Source organism: Barbus barbus (assembly GCF_936440315.1).
Source record: "Barbus barbus genome assembly, chromosome: 45".
Classification (NCBI taxonomy): Eukaryota; Metazoa; Chordata; class Actinopteri; order Cypriniformes; family Cyprinidae; genus Barbus; species Barbus barbus.
In genome coordinates, this window is record NC_136723.1 from 16716054 (window position 1) to 16733992 (window position 17939).

Sequence of the window (17939 nt, forward strand, 5' to 3'; positions counted from 1 at the left end):
AGAAATTCATAAAGTCACTACTATTAAACTGTGAGGGAATATTTAGATCGGGTGGCGTGTGTTTATTTGTTAATCTAGCCACTAAATAAGAACCTTGGATTGAGTTTGCAGATATGCTCTGCCCTGGCAGCTTTTAGAGCCTGTCTATAGCTGGACATACTGTTTTTCCACACAATTCTAAAAACTTCTAAGTTAGTTTTTCTCCATTTGTGCTGAAGATTACGAGTTTCTTTCTTGAGAGAATGGGTATAACTGTTGTACCATGTTTTTCTCTAACCTTTTTCAATTTGAGGGGGGCAACAGCTTCTAGTGTATTAGAGAAGATAGTGCCCACGTTGCTAGTCATTTCGTCTAGTTCATGTGTATTTATGGGTACACAGAGCAGTTGAGATAAATCAGGCAGGTTATTTGTGAATCTGTCTTTGGTGGCTGGAACAAGAGTTCTGCCCGGACGATAACGCGGAGCCATACAATTAATATCAGTAATACGCAGCATGCACGATACAAGGAAATGATCAGTAACATCATCACTTTGAGGTACGATATCTATATATCTATATCTATATCGGACGTGCCGGGCGATGGAGTCTCCGACGATCACAGCGTCGTGTTCTGTCTCGCGGAGGGGAGCGAAGCGGTTCCGGGTGGAGATCTCGAAGACCGGAGGGGGAGAGGTCGTCGCCCGGGGCCCTGCTTGCATCTTCCGCTGCTGGTGCACCCAGGGTCCGTGGCGTCCCGGCGCCGCAGTGAAGGACATCTGGGAAGATCACGTCCTGGGTGCACAGGGTCTGTGCAGAGAAACACACGAAGTAGAGGTGGTGGGAGTGTTAGCAGCGTGCTGTATACTTACCCCGGACTTGTGAGCGTCAGCCCGGGATGTTTCCAGCGTGGCTCTCCGCTCTCTCAGCTGGGCCTGCTTCTCTATCAGGTCACGGATCTGCTTCTCCATGGCCTCCAGCTCCAGCTGCACCGAATGCAGCTCGAATGTGTCCTCACCTGCACTAAAAGGTAGACACAAATCCACCATTTAAGCAAGTAACAGTGAAACAATGGTAATGTGTGTGAATAGAGTATTAGCAATCTAAGCGAGATTAGCGGCAGCCACGCTGCCGATGCTAACGGGCTATAAGCTAATAGCAGACTCGAGAAATCAAAATAAAACTAGTGATAACAAGGCGCTCTGATTGGTTTTGTTTTAGAATGCTATAGGGGATATATTCACACGTTATAGAAACGAAAATTATAGTGTATAAAATTGTTTTTAAGATAGAAAATGGACGATAAAGAATCAACTTGATGAAGCTCAAACTCAAAACACGCAGTCACAAATCAGCGCATGCGTGTCTTCTCTGGTGTTTACGTGTGGTTCCACGTGTGTGAGACAAAGAATAAAACTGTTCTGAAGATCACAGAGGATTTTAAGAGAATGCACCAGAAACGCAGACACTCACTACAGTCCAAACTGAGCTCAATACACATAAACAACATCCAGAGCACCATATCTACCAAGCTTTAGCACCAGTTCAGAAAGTCATGTAGTCAAATCAGAAGCTGACCAATAAAAAGTAATTTTACACCAAATATTCGTTCTCTGTTTTGATGGCTGCTGACTGTGTGGAATGTTTGGCTATTCTGTTGTTGACGTCAAGTGTGTTAAACTATAAGCCACATCCCATTTGTAAACTCAAAATCCAATTTCAATTAGAGAGGCGAACTGAATGTTGAATCAATATATTTGTACTTTGTCACGCCAAGGGACACCGATGCAGGTTTGGCCTGATACAGCGGCTGTGGTGCAGTGACTTTATTGACACTGTTTCTTGGATGGCTCTGTAGAGTGATTAGTAAGGCTTGAGTATCTATTGAATCCTCAGAGGTGTGTTGACTTCTTACCACACCAAATGACTAAGTAATGTGGCATCTCTTGTAAATCATATTTATGAGGCTTACCAAAATTGCTCAGAAAATTGCCTTAATGTTACCAAGTGGCTGTTTTTCTTTTATTCAAATACAATAAATGTTTTAAAATGTTGTTCCTGTGGTCTTTAAAATACATATCACATTATCCATTCAACAAACTAACACCCATTAAAAATGGAAGGCATCTTTCTTCTGATGAAATCAAAAAGATATTTTGACATTTTTTTTATGATCAACCAGTTATGTTTACCATTGACTACCACTGCACGGACAAACACACACACACACACACACACACACACAAAGCACAATTTAAATTGGTTTTGTTAACTGAAATCTAAAATAAAATAAAATGCAAATATTAGGTGAAAACTTAAATAAAAATTAGAAATGTTGCTTTGGAAACTAAATAAAATAAAATGAATTCAAGTACTAAAATGACTAAAACTGATATAAAAATGAAAGTTAAATGAAAACAACAATTTGAGCTCATAAAATTAAAATTAAAAACAGAAAATATAAAGAAGAAAAGCAGATTCAAAATATTTATAAATAATAATATATAATACTAAAATATCACTGCTAAAAGTTTCATTTTGGGGTGATCTATCCCTTTAGTTTGTCAGAAGAGGAATATATATATATATATATATATATTAAATAAAAAGTAAATAAATGTGTCTTCATTATGTAGGCCTGATAATAGAAATAAAATAATAATGTAATCATAATAATAGCTAATAATAATAAAATGTATACATTTGCAACATTTAAAACACACTTGACAACTTCTGTCCCTACTAGTTACTGAGGTAGCCTACAGCCACAGTGACAACTTGCCCCGGTGTAAGGGACATACTCTTTCCTCGTGAATGTGAATGAAGGGAGGAAGGCAGCGCTAAATGAAATATTGATGCGAGGTTAATTGTAAATGCTCATGAATGTGGTGAGCTCGGCAGTGTCGATTGTCAAGAGTTTGAGCGCTGAACGAGACCTGTGCGTCGCGAGGAGAGCGCGTGCGGCGCTCTGATAACACAATCTTGCGCCTGTCGACATCAAACTTCACTCATGCTCGCGTGCATCCCACATACGCCCTAATTACGTACATAGGGTTCCTGTTTACAAGCCAAACCCAAAGAAAACTTACACTGGGGATGTCAACATCATGGTACGATTTAAAGCGCAAAGAGGAGTTTGGTGACAGCTTCACACTGCTGATTATAGAGTGATTCTGGGAGCGCGCTCTCGCGATGGAACCGCGCGCCGCCAAAAAAGAGCTGCATCAGAGGTAAGAACGGGGGCATTCACACACTCACAGGTGAAAACCACAGAAACACAGGTCTTAGTATGCAGGTATTTCTTCATATATTTAGTTTGTTTTTATTTAAATAATTTTTTGTTAGTAGTTTTCGCTCTTCTTTGCGGTTAGGCTATTCTTAGCAAGCGTCTTCATTCAGTATTCTTTATAATAGGCCTATCAGGCTCAGTAATGGGATGTTTTTAGTGGGAATTAAGCCTCTGTTTATCACAATGGCATTTCATATCGATTGATAATATACTTTAGCTCGACTGACAGACTTTAGGTTTCTTGCCTCAGAATGGCTTAAAAAGCATCACCCACTTTCACATTCACCTGGACCAATGTCCCAGATATTAATATATGATATTAAAACACAATGTAACTTACAAACAATAACAACACTATGAATCATTCATAAAACAACAACTCCTTAATTTTAAAGGAATATATTTATTTTGAGGCATTGCAGTGTAATACAGAAGTAGGCTACTGAGCAATATTAATCAACAGCATGTGGTCACACTTGATTTTAAAGACCAATTCTCGCTATTAACAAACCATTAACTATGACTTTTACCTCAGTGAACTACTAATCTGCTGTTTATTAATAGTTGTAAGGTAGTTGTTAAGTTTAGGTATTGGGTAGGATTAGGGATGTAGTATATGTTCATGCACAATATGTGGTTAATAAGTGCTAATAAACAGCCAATATATTATTAATAGGTATGCTAATAAGCAACTAGAATTGGTCCCTAAAGTGTACTTATAGGGTTAGGGTTCGGTTGGTTGATTGTAATTACATATAATTTACTCATACTGTTATGCATGTAACATATAACAGGAACAATGTAAGAAGTGTTATTTATTTATTCATTCACTGAGTTAGCTGGTCCTGATTGTTTGATTTACTCTTATCTATGTAAAGATAATAGACTGATTGTTTCTGTTCTTTTTGAATAGTTTGAATCATTACCAGTCACACATCTGTTTTAGATAATTAACTGTGTTTGGTCATCATTAAGGCCTTGGACATAGACTTACTTAATAGATGACCCATAATTATAATTTTATTCTTCACTTCATTCCAAATCTGTATGACTTTAGTTCTTCTGTGGAACACTAATGACTAAGTAAATGTAATTTTCATTTTTGAACGATTTATCAATGAAATTATGTTTGTCAACAAACATTTAAAACAAGAAAGTTGCATGATGTTGCAAACACATGACTAATGGCACCACCTGTTTTACACCTTCAGTTTTTAAGAGATTTTAAGACTTCAAAAACAATATTCAACAGTCCACTAGATTTATTTTTCAAAAAATTTAAAATATTCAATTAGTACCACAATAAACTGATCTATATTGATATATCTAAATTGATACATATGTGTATGTTTGTGTGTGTGTCGACACTTAATAGGGGATTTTACATACACACAAACATTAATGGTGCTTAATGTAAAATGTGTCTTATCAAAAGTGTCTTAATATCACATGACAACAAATTTGTTCAAACAACTGTATTTAACCAGTTGGGACAAGACTTGGAGGAATTCTGTTAGTCTAATATGGACTTCACATTTCTTATCATTTGTGACTCAAACGGTCTAGTAAAAACTATCAAATGTAGTTGATTTTTATTTTTAAAAAAAATGTTTTTACAGTTCATATTCAGTTTAATTGGCTGTTAAGGTGGTTACGTTTAAAATTTCTTTGGATTCAATCAAATTGCATTGTCTTACTATTTTTAGATTTCTTAGTCAGTACTTTCCACCCTAAATATAAAAACGTGACTGGCCAAACTGCCAAGGAGAGAGAGTGCCAGTTGGCTGTTCCTTCACTCTACGTCTTTGCGTCTTTTAAGCGGCAATTACCTCACACCAGCTGGACTGATGTCATATGTGAGGGACCTGATAAGAACAGACCTAAACTGTGCTGACTTGATACATAGGACCATGTGATAAGCACAGCACATGTTAGAATACAAACTCTTTGGCTACTTTTTGGCGGTATAACGTGTTCTAGTAAATCAGCTGATAAAGCATGGCAATAACAACACTGAGGTTGTGGGTTTAATTTTAACTCGAATGCAGTGTAAGTTACTGTGGATAAAAGCAAAATCGATAACTGAGAGAAAGGTAGAGTTGACCAACCAATCAAAATAACGAAAACAACCTGCTGTCTTTCCCTTCAGGGTGTTTGTGAACCGGAGTTTGACGCTTGAAAACATCAAGTGCTATGGCTTCGACATGGATTACACTCTGGCAGGTGAGAGCGTTTATAGCGCCGTTGGGAAAAGCTGTCAGACTTTGTGTGAAGTGCTTCGTTCACATCCACTCTCTTGTTTTGAACAGTGTACAAGTCTCCAGAGTATGAGAGTCTGGGCTTTGAGCTGCTCAGGGACAGGTTGGTGTCAATCGGATACCCACACGAGCTGCTGGGCTACACGTATGACCCCACCTTCCCCACGCGGTAAGTGTTGTTCCCTTAATGGCTCTGGATTAGGCTATATCGGGTCTGTGAGCTCATGGTTAAGGCTTTTGAGGCTTGCTGTGTGTGTCCACACAACATGTTTACATGAACATTGTTTCCTATTATCCATATTCCGGTTAAAGGGACAGTTCACCCAAAAATGAAAATTGTGTCTGTCAAGATGTTCCAAACCTGTGAGTTTCTCTCTTCTGTTGAGCATAAAAGAAGACATTATGAAGAATGTGGGTATTCATACTGTTGACGGTAGCCATTGACTTTCATATTATGTAAAAAAAAAAAAAAATGATGCAAGTCATGAGTCAAATGACTGTCAAAAATTTGGTCACCAACATTCTTCAAAATACATTATTTTGTGTTCGACAGAATAAAGAAAGATTTGAAACAATTGGAGGGTGAGTAAATCATGACAGTTTTAATTTTGGCCACTAGAGGTATGTTGCATCACAAAACACTGTGATTCTATTGAATTCAATGAGAATAGTACATCACAAGAAGCAAAAAAAAAAAATTTAACAAAAGTATAGAATAATGCAATGAATTCGAAAATGTAGGTCATGGGAATCTTTTAGTCCTTCAGAAAAAAAGGTACATAACTGTGGTACCCTTTCTAAAGGTACTAATAAGTATACTTTAGGTACTAATATGTACTTTTAAAGTATGTTTATGCTCCTTTAAGGTACTAATATGTGCTGTTTAGGGGTAAATATGGTACATGTAGATGTATCTTTTGGCTTTTGTACCTTACGGTAATGCTACATTAACAGGAGTGTATTGATTTATGTTCATTTGCTTTTAAGTCAATATGAAATACCATTCATAACTCAAAATCCAATCATTTCTATCAGGAATTGATTGGATTTTTGGAAAATAAGCATGTGTTTGGAGGTACACAGAAGGGAGGGATTTGTGAAATAAAGTTGTATTAGAAATGGAGAAAGTTATTTAAATTTTAATAGAACTATAATAGAACATAATAGAACATAGTTTTAATAAACTATGAACTCACGGATTTGTAAAATGGAATAATGTGCAGTTATGAACTAGAAATGTGTATTAAGAAGTTAAAGGATTAGTTTTGATTTATGTTGACTTTATTATTTGGACAGAAGTTTATTTCGTCTTGTCCTTCAAAAGACACATTAACACATTTTTCATGATACACTACTGTTCAAAGGTTTGGGGTCTATAAGATTTTTTTTATGTATTTAAAATAAATCTATGTTATGCTCTTAAGGCAACTTTAATAAAAATACAGTAAATGAAAATTAAATCATGAATTATGAGAAATAAATATTGTGAAATATCACAATTATCTATTTTAATATATTTTAAAATAAAATGTATTTCTGTGATGCAAAGCTGAATTTTCAGCATCATTACATCAGTCTTTAGTGTCACATGATCCTTCAGAAATAATTCTAATATGCTCATTTACTGCTCAAGAAACATTTAATATTATTATCAGTGTTGAAAACAGTTATGCTGCTAAATATTTTATGGAAAATTTCGTTTTTTCGATTTTGTTATCCTTTTTTCAGGATACTTCAATAAATAGAAAGGTCAAAAGAACAACATTTATTTGAAATGGAAATTTGTCTTTACTGTTATGTTTGGTCAATTATAGCAAAAAATTTGAACTGAAAATTGAATCAGTCCAATATGAACTGATTTATTTAGTATAAGACAGTATAAGTGTAAGTGGACTTCATTTTCATTTGGAAATCAGTCAGATTGTAGTTGCTTTTGAGACTATTATAAACCATTCATGAGAGACTTTGTGGGCAACCATACAAATAGAAACGTCCTACGTTACACCAGTCTCATAAAGCAGAAGGTCGCTTGAGGTCATCATTAAAAGTGGCTGAATACCAAACTCAGACTCTCTGCTCAATGATACTGCTGGGGGAAAATACAAAATATGAATGAACTCTTGTTTTAACTCCTTAGAGGGCCATATTTTGCTATAAATTATTCACTTGTCTGAATGCTCCCAGACGCTAGTTCTTTCAAACGTTCTCTCTCTTTCTCCTCTTCTCGCCAGAGGTCTGGTGTATGATACCACGTATGGGAACCTGTTGAAAATAGACTCCAATGGAAACATCCTGGTGTGCACTCACGGCTTTGAGTACCTGAGAGGGTGAGTGAGGGTCAGTGGTGTATTGAGTGAGAGTTTGCTTGCAAATGCCCCCTCAACCTTTCTCTGACAACAGATTTGTCAGGCTGAAAGGCAATAAACCCAGTGTGAAGAAACAGCAGGGTCAAGAGCTGTTAAAAACAGATCAAGAGAGACTAGCACCGGAGAGCGAGGCATTTAGTCTTTAACATCGCAAGTTAATGCACTCAAGGTCTTATTATTGCTTATTATTAAACTTAATATCTTAATCACTCTGATTCATGAACAAATCATGCAGATCAGTTTTGTGAACCAGATAAACGGATTCCTTAAAAATGAATCAGCAATCAACAATACAAGCTTACAGATGTGCTCACTAAGCCATAATTGGAAACAAGTTCTTTTGGATGTGCTGACTCATCTGCAAACAAAGAGGGAAAAACCTAGAAACATTTGTGTGATCATAAACTAAATGAGAAAACAAAACCTGTTTATGTGAAAAGCCGGTTTGACACCATTTTGGCAACAATTAAATGTTCAGAAGTTGTGAAGAGCTGGAAATTAAACTGAAGTTAATGCTCTCTGTTTTTATGCAAATTCATCAAGCTGCAACATTTAACCTTGTTATCTAAGTTCCTGTAATTATATCTTTTTAATATGTTTTATATCTGTAATTATATATTTTTATATTTTTTAATATTTTATATTTAATTATACATATATAATAAAAACAAGCCAATATTTGGTTCCAAATTAGATAGTCTGTTCAGTGATGGCTTAAATACTTAAATAGACTAAATCACAACTATATATATATATATATATATATATATATATAGGGTAGTTGACAAATAGGCAATAAAAAATGCTTTTGAAAAAGAAATGCATATTTATGTAGTGTGAAGTCTGATCTTTGAGAAAATATAAAGGGTCACTATCTTTGTCAATTTTAGATCAATGACAGGGGGAGCTGGGCAATAGATAGTAAATATGACCTAATAACAGGATGTTATTATTATTTTATATTAATAATACAATTGCTATATAGGCGCATTTCAGATGTTTATGAGGAATCTGGGAGTATTATTGCTCTAAGCCTACTTTATGACAATCCTTTTTATTTATTTATTTTTTCCTGCGGAAAGAGCTTATACTCCCTAATTTTTGCCAAGCTTTAAGCATGCGTTTGAGCGCGTTTCATACACCTAAATGGCTATATTAAAGGATGTTTAGTTAATAGATTATTATACTAATCAATTTAATATAAACGTGCGACTAGTTGACTAAAAAAATCTTTAATCGGGGGCAGGCATACCTGGCACAAGGAACCGATCCATTTTTTAAATAAAATGCTGGATGACCAACAGGATTAAGAAGAAACTATTTTAACTGCAGCAACATTGAAGACAACATGGCGATCACTATAAAGCTATTTAAGGACATTTTGAAGGCTGAATTAGCTGCAATGAGCACCGAATTCGCCTCTCACATGACTACAATCCAGAATAGGCTTTATGCTCTAAAGTTGACTTTTTAATCGGGGAACAGAGAGAGCAGAGAAAAGTGATCGGCGAACACACTGGCCATCTGGATGCCATACTTTTTTTTTTTTTTTTTTTTTACCCCACTTTATCACTCGTGTGAATTAGAAGTTATTTTGTTCTGATTAAGACAGGGGAGGGTGGCAGCCTGGGGTTTTTACCCCAGTCTGTAAAAGTTTTAAGCTAATGGGTTTTTAAAGGCAGACTTGAGTTAATTCAATTGCAGTGGTATAACTTTCTCTCATTTGTTTGAAAGTAATGACTGAAATTAATATAATACGTTGTAATGTCAATGGTTTAAACGGCCCCCATAAACGTACAAGTTTTTTTTACAACTACTGCAATGAAAAAAGGTTGACATTGCTTTGATCCAGAAAGCTCATTTGTGGATGGATGATGTTCATAGATGCAATAATAAATATTACAAGGTGGTCTCTTTTGCTGCGACTGACAAACTAAAGGTGTTTTGATAACTGTTTGAATAAATTAAAATATTTCCATACAGAATTGCCTGTACATCCCTTTATGAAAAGTAATTCTCCCGGATCCTAACTGATAATTCTGTTGTTTCTGCTTCAGTTCTTTGCTCTTTTCTCTTCGTACAATCATGCAGTCCATTGTTTTTGTATTCATGTATGTTATTTTTTTTTGTTTCTTTTCATGTTCAGTTTGCCTTTTAAATAAAATATTAAATTGTTCACAAAAAAAGAAGAAAAAAGTTTGAACCCCTATTTTGTACTCTTTTTGTGGAAAATGTCTTGTCTGAGACCCAACTACCCAACCATGACGAACTCATATTAGTAGTGTATTTATATCCAACACCTGCCATTGAAGACAGTTATGGAGTGTAGATTTTGTTGTTTAATTCCTAGTATGGGTTTCTCAGACTGATGAAAGATGTTGAGGACAGGTATAACTGGACCATTCACTTTGTCATTCACCATTCGCTTTACACCTACATATTTCAGGATTTGAGTTCTGGCACTTCTTTAAAAAATACACAACCATATTTACACGTTCATATTCACACAGATTTAAAAACGGCATCAGGACAAAAAATATTTTTAGTTTTTGTCATTATTCTCACACTTGAGACAAAGAGAGCATGGATCAGCACTGTGAGTTTCCTCATGTATAAGACAGCATAATAAAGGGTGTTTCATCAGATGCCACCCGACATGGGGTATTGTGGGCACGGTTTTATTTAGAAAGGGATCAGTTGTTTGAGAACAGTAGTTGTTAGCGCTTTCTCAACGATGGCTGCTGTGAGCTCAGTGATAAACTGTTATTGTTCTGTCACAAGCTTTCGGACGTATTTCGAATGCTTTTATATATACATACACCATATATATATATATATATATGGTGTATCAGGAAGCGTATTTACCTGCTGTTATTCTCATTAACGTGTGTCTGTTTGCAGTGGACATGTCGAGGAGTATTATCCAAACAAGTTCATCCAGAGAGACGACACTGAACGTTTTTACGTCCTCAACACGCTCTTCAACCTAACAGGTACAGCGACACATTTACATGTGAAAGGATCATTTATTTTGTTAATATGATTTGTCCCTCTTCTTTTCTCAGAGACGTATCTTTATGCATGCCTGGTTGACTTCTTCACCAAAAGCACCAGATACAAAAAGTGAGACAATTATTCTTTATAATTGCAGGAGTTATGGCTCGTTTACAGCTTCACTGTCCCTCCGTCATGTGAATGATATTCATAATTAGCAATGTTTGCTAAAGCAAGCATCACTATTAATCTTGCTTATGCTTACAGCTAGGGATAGCAATAAACCTTTATGATTTCAGAAGGTTCACACGGCGCACATTAAAACCCAGAACAAATTAGCAACCAGATAACAAAGCCTTAGCAGGCCAAAAATGATTAAAATAAATATAAAAAATAATTTAATATAAAAATCTCTTAAATTAATATATTTTTAACTCTGTAAAGCGTGACATATGAAATAATAGACATATATATATATATATACAGTTGAAGTCAAAACTTTACATATGTAAATATATTTAAAGGTGTATGTAAAGTTGGAACAGTTTTTTAAAACCTTCAGACAACTTAATTTAATCTTTTGTTGAGTATCATATTTGATACATCAGGCTTTTAGGCTCATTTAATGTGATATAAGAGAATATGGAGCTCATAAGGATGAAAAACACCTAAATGTTATTTAGAGGCACAAACTGTGCAAAAATATGTAATTTGGTGCAGATGTTGTTATTTATATGGGCAAAAAGTATAGATAAAATTCTACTTTGTAATGTAAATCATATCTTTATAACAGTATAGCAGACTGCTTACATAAAATGCTTATATATATCAGTTGTCACACCGTTTGTTCCAATAATATTTATTAGTAAGATGATATTTCATTGCTTAGCTTTATGATCAAAGCTCTGTAGGTCTTATTGCAAAATATAGTGCTGTGCAATACAATGATGACTGGGAGATGAACAAATAAACATTCCTCAAAAGCTTGATATATGTGACCCTGGAGCACAAAACCAGTCTTAAGTCGCTGGGGTATGTTTGTAGCAGTAACCAAAAATACATTGTATGGGTCAAAATGATTGATTTTTCTTTTATGCCAAAAATCATTAGGAAATTAAGTAAAGATCATGTTCCATGAAGATATTTTGCAAATTTCCTGCTGTAAATATATCAAATTTTTATTTTTGATTAGTAATATGTATTGCTAAGATTAAGAACAACTTTAAAGGAAATTTTCTCAATATTTAGATTTTTTTGCACCCTCAGATTCCAGATTTTCAAATAGTTGTAATCTCTAATAATCTCGGCCAAATATTGTCTTATCATGACAAACCATGCATCAATGGAAAGCATATTTATTCAGCTTTCAGATGAGGTGTAAATCCCTGTGGTCCAGGGCCACATATAGCTTGATATATGACTGTTCTCGGTCGATCCCACGTGCCACGATTGGCCAATTATAAACAATGCCTGCATGTTATTGGTCAAACTACTTTAAGATCATTACCTTCAACAAGTATGAAAACAGGAAAACAAAGCCAAAACCTGGATATTTTAGGCAATATAGAAATCCTGGCCAGAACGTGTCCTGTAAAATGGCACGTATGGTCACCCTATAAAAAAGTATAAACTACCAATCAGACGACAGGAGGTATGTAATAGATTATGAACAACCTTTTTTTTTTTTTCAGCCAAAATTTGATCATGTTGAGTCCTTAAAAAACTGCTATCCCTGATGGGTTTATTTGGACACTTAAACTATGCCCAATAAGTGTCAACAGTCTGTTCCACTCACTGTTTTTCTCCCACTTAGTTGCCAGAAAGGGTTCAAACATGGTGACTTGTTCATGTCACACAGAAGCATGTTTCAGGACGTGAGGGACGCCATGGATCACCTTCACGACACGGTAACCAATTTTATATTGACTTAATTCATGATTTTACTTACGCTCTCATGAAAGAATTTACTTACAAAGTTAGTTCCAATTAAAATATGTCTTTAAAGGTAGGGCAGGCGATTTCGGAAAGGCTAGCATTAGCAAGCTAGCTTTGAAAGCATAAGATCCCACCCTCCCTTCTAAATCACTCTCCAAAGCCACGCCTCCTCCAAAACACATGACCGCACTCCAGCAGACCAGAGACTTACCTGAACATTACAGTACAAAGTGCATAATAATTACAATATTAACGCCTTCCATTCTCGCTCAGTGTAAGGGAACATGCTGATGATGTATTTATGCGTGAAGAGGTGTGCAGAGGTATGCAAATTCATACGTAGACAGGCAGGTAGGACAATATAAAAACAGACTTTAATTACATTTAGACCACTTAACTTAGTGATTGCCATCAGGATGTGAAAAGACTTTTAACCAGCATTACAAACAATGTTTTTGAACCAAATCACCTACCCTGCCTTAAAGAGCCAAATATAATCATTCGGTACAATGTGAGTGTTTCACACTACTGTGTTTTTAATCAGTCATTGTTATTTTTGTCCTATAGGGCACTCTGAAGGAAAGAACACTGAAGAACCTGGACAAGTATGTGATTAAAGATGTAAGTGGTAATTACATGTGTGTGTATATATGTTTTTTTTTCTCAGATCGCTCAAATTATTATTGCTATATGATTATAGATATTTGTATGTGGCAAAAGACTCATTCATATATGTATCATTTTGTCTAGCCTCGTCTTCCCGTGTTACTGAGCCGTATCAAAGAGGTTGCCAAAGTGTTTCTGGCAACCAACAGCGACTTCAATTACACTGAGGTAAGGAGAGCGCCAGACCCCTAGAAATAATTTAAACTGCCACTGACAGGCTGCATATCATTGCACGCTGTCATTAATATTCATAATTCCATTTTAATGACACTGTATTATATATTTTCTCAAATTAGGCTATTATGAAATACTTACTGGATTTTCCGTCTGGCTCTAAGGTGAGCAGCATGATCACTCTGTAAACCAGTGTTTAGTGTTGATTCTGAGAAACTGCTTATGACTCTTCTTGATCACACACATTAAGATATTCAGATTCTGAAATGACTTGTGTTGTCTAGAACCCCAAGAAACCGTGGCGCTCATACTTTGATCTGGTGGTGGTAGACACGAGGAAGCCCATGTTCTTTGCAGGGGGGACAGTGATACGACAAGTAGACACGGTGAGTTCATGCTGTGCACTGCTACCTATATACAGAATAAGCTTTACTCTCTTTTAAATAAAGCATTTATTCAGGAAAAAAAACAGGTGTTTTTGATCATTTTTAATGTAAATAAGGTTTTATTTACATTAAAATTATTATTTTAATTATTTATCATGAGAATATGAATCTGAAGCCTGTCAAGAACATATCTAAACCCAAATGTGTTTTACAAAACATTTGCAAACATTACAAATAAACTACAAATGCAAACATTACACTTTTAATAAAGTACATTTCCTCTCATTGCAGTGAATTGAAGTGTTTTGCTCTCAATAACATAAATCCTACCATTATGTTAAAAATATGACCTAATATTATTACAAATGTTTATTAAATATGATTATAATTGCATTTTGTTCATCAAGAAAAGATTATATAGTTGATATATGCCATAATAATGGTCTAAATATGATCTAATATTATATAATATTATAAAATGTTATTCTATTATAAAATAATAGAAATCTTTGTGGGGTGACAAACCTAGACATTTAACAGTTTTTGCAGCTTATTTTTATGGCTTATTTTTGTGATACATTACCATTCAAAAGTTTGAGGAAAGTAAAATAGTTAGAATTAAAAAAAAAAAACAATTCAACAAGGAGGCATTAAATTGTTCTAAAATGACAGTAAATACATTTAGAATGTTACGAAAGTTTCCATTTCTGTTAATCAATACTGTTATTTCTCTTCATCGAGAATCCAAAAAGGTGTAGCACAGTTTCCACAAAAATATGAAGCAGCGCAATCATTTATAACATTAATAATAATATTAATAATAAAAGTGACTCTTGAACATCAAATCAGCATATTAGAATGATTTCTGAAGTATCATGTGACACTGAAGACTGGAGTAATGATGTTAAAAAATTCAGCTTTACATCACAGGAATAAATTACAAGTTAAAACATATTCACATAAAAAGCTGTTATTTTCAATTGAAATAATATTTAACAATATTACAGTATTTTTAATCATATAATGCAGCCTTAGTTCAAAAAACAACCCCAAAAGTTGAACGTTAGTAGATAAGTAACATTGTACACTGTATTGTTTCAGAAACATTGAGACACTGAGTTTAGTGAAATATCAGTAAACATCTAGTTTAAGTTTGGACTGCACTCAGATCTCCTCCTCCTCCTGTTGTAGGACACTGGGAAGCTACGTATCGGCACATACACAGGAGAGCTTCAGCATGGGACAGTGTATTCAGGAGGTACTCAGATATTCTCCTCATCCTGATCTGTTCGCTAGGCTTGCATGAAGGCACTCGTTTGGCTTATGTCAGTTATCCTTGTTCATCCCTTTCTTAGGATCTTCTGATATTGTGTGTGATTTGCTGGATGTAAGGGGGAAAGACATCCTCTATGTGGGGGATCACATCTTTGGCGATATCCTCAAGTCAAAGAAACGTCAAGGCTGGAAGACTTTCCTGGTGGTTCCTGAGCTTGTGAAGGAGCTGCACGTGTGGGCCGACAAAGCCAGTGAGTGTGCGCTCATCTAATAAAAGAATATTTCCTTATTTAGTAAAGAATGGATAAAAACACTGCCTTGTGTCTTTTTATAGGTATGTTTGAGGAGTTAAAACATCTTGACATCTTCCTTGCAGAATTATATCTGTGAGTATGACTTCATCTCACACTGCAGCGTTATCACAGTCACCAAGTGCAATACTTGACATGATCGATAGATGGCGCTAGATCACTGTTCTTAGTTGACAGTAGATTTTTATTGTGGGAAATGTATAATATTGTCTTTTTTATTTTATAATATTCATGTTTATATTTCTAATTTTATATTTCTAGACTTAACGTATTTTGTCTTTTTATGAATTTTTTTTCTGGGTATTTATGGACAGAAAAAACCTGAAACGCACACAAACATCAAATGAACGTCTCAGCTGGCCTCTCATTCTATCCCATCAGGCATTTAGACAGTGGAAATCAAGAGTGCCCGGATATTAGTGCGATTCAGAACAGGATAAAGGTGAGCTCTGAGGATCTTCTCATACTTTACGGTGACGTTTTCATGTTTTCACATCGGACTTGTTCTTCATGCAAAATATGCAGAATTGTGTGTTTATACCAGAGAAACTCTATAATCATCTCAAAGTGCTAAAACTGATATTTTAAAGTTGTTTATTTGTGGTTCAGATGGTGACGTACGGCATGGATCTGTGCTATGGGAAAATGGGCAGTCTTTTACGCTGTGGTTCCACAAAAACCCTCTTTGCCAGTCAGTTACTGCGCTATGCAGATATATACTCTACGTCCTGCCTCAACCTCCTAAACTACCCCTTCAGCTACCTCTTCAGAGCCCCTCTTGTCCTGGTAAGTTTGTCCTGGCTAAGTAGACTGGAATATAATTGTTTTGTCTTATTAATTATAAATATTCATATTTAACATGTATGTGTGTGTGTATATATTTATTTCAAATCTGTATCATGAATAGGTGCTGGTGCTTTATGAATGTTTTTTGCTTTAATTTGCAGCTGCCACATGAGGCCGCTGTACAGTCTAAGACTAAAGAGCAGATCGCAGAGCTGTCGGAGCACATGCTCAAAACCACCAACATCAAGGTTTGAATTGCACACTCACTTTCATTCTAATCATTCAGTTATATATTTTGACCTTTTTTTTACTTAATATATTACACCTAAGCATCAATTGTTACAATATTAATTTACTAAGTTTTGTTTAAAATTAATTTTTTTCTAAATATTAAATTGATTTACATTATCATTATATCTTTCTCACACAGCGGGAATGTGAGTGTGGTGACGGTAACTGTGGACGAGATGATAATTGTGCCCGAAATAACCCGGCTACATCTACAGAGACATGAGGACTGATTTTTTTTTCCTTAACTTTTGTAAATATGAACTTTTTATTTAGTATGTTTCACTTTTACAGTTTCCATTCCTGCCTTAAAGCTGTGTATTGATGCACAGGCTTGTGTGGTTGATTTGCAGTATTAGTAAGATTACACTTCTGGCAGATAATTGTGACAGAATTTGCCAAGTTTTTTGTGATGCCATGTTAAGTTAAAAGCTCTTGTGTTGTTATTTGTAAAGCAAGAGTACAATGTTTATTTAACCATTTTACAACTTTTATATTCTGTGTATTTAATTAAAACCTTTGATGGAAGGCATTTAGTCTTTTGCATGTCAACCAACTTGATTTGCAGGAGGTCTCATTGGTCAAATGTTTTTGTTTATCATATCTCCTCATATGTGACTGATTCCTATGCAATAATGCATGAATGTGCATATAATAGGCTAACTTAAATTAGTAACTTTAAAACTTTCTATGTTATGCTATTTATTTACTATTTTTCATAAGCATATAAATGAAATATTAAAGTGCTTTATTTTAGACGACTTCTGTTATTTATTTCTAACTTAAAACTCATAATACTAGCACGTGTAAAGGCTGTTGTATTCAGTTAAACCATAGTTGGTTCCTGCATGGGAGCCTTTTAAAAGCAGTTTGATTCACAAGAGGACCATATAGAGGATAAGGAACTGTGTTCATTTTGACGTAAGACAAATTTACATATGTATAAAAAACGGTGATAAAATAGGCAAGGAAAAAAAAAAACTTTTAACGTGAATTAATCAACAAACGGACATCTTCAGGAAAATGTGCATGGTGTCCGTGAGATGGCGGCAAAGACTACAGTGTGTGCACTTCACTTGAATGGAAACCTTTCCTTTTATGATAATCAGCTTCTGTTGGAGCATAATTGGAAAATTAGACCATTAATCTTGACTTTGCATAAAAGGGTAAACGGCTTCTTTATAATATACCGCTAACGTTACTGTGTTCGTAGGGTAAGATCTCACGCTAATT

The 17939-nt window shown here is 35.0% G+C and overlaps 1 protein-coding gene across 2 annotated transcripts; it reads left to right on the plus strand.

Annotated features, from left to right (window-relative positions):
• The first annotated feature begins 2945 nt into the window (after nt 1-2945).
• Nucleotides 2946-17467, plus strand: LOC306864207 (cytosolic purine 5'-nucleotidase-like). Of its 2 annotated transcripts, none has more exons than XM_079408033.1 (18): nt 2946-3208; nt 5417-5490; nt 5577-5694; nt 7757-7852; nt 10793-10884; nt 10957-11014; nt 12699-12792; nt 13388-13441; nt 13571-13654; nt 13783-13824; nt 13945-14046; nt 15238-15304; nt 15402-15572; nt 15656-15707; nt 16014-16074; nt 16242-16418; nt 16580-16666; nt 16849-17467. In XM_079408033.1, exons 1-18 carry the CDS (start codon nt 3171-3173, stop codon nt 16930-16932), a joined length of 1551 nt encoding a protein of 516 aa, XP_079264159.1. In that variant the 5' UTR covers nt 2946-3170; the 3' UTR covers nt 16933-17467. The 2 variants fall into 2 exon arrangements, 1 of the variants encoding a protein (XP_079264159.1); XR_013783759.1 differs by having other exon boundaries at nt 3029-3208; nt 15947-16074.
• The last annotated feature ends 472 nt before the right edge of the window (nt 17468-17939 follow it).

Coding starts and splice junctions, on each gene's coding strand:
- LOC306864207 (XM_079408033.1), top strand. CDS start 3,171: ATGGAACCGCGCGCCGCCAAAAAAGAGCTGCATCAGAG. Junction 15,573..15,655: donor CGTGTGGGCCGACAAAGCCA/GTGAGTGTGCGC, acceptor GTCTTTTTATAG/GTATGTTTGAGGAGTTAAAA. Junction 15,708..16,013: donor TTCCTTGCAGAATTATATCT/GTGAGTATGACT, acceptor CTATCCCATCAG/GCATTTAGACAGTGGAAATC.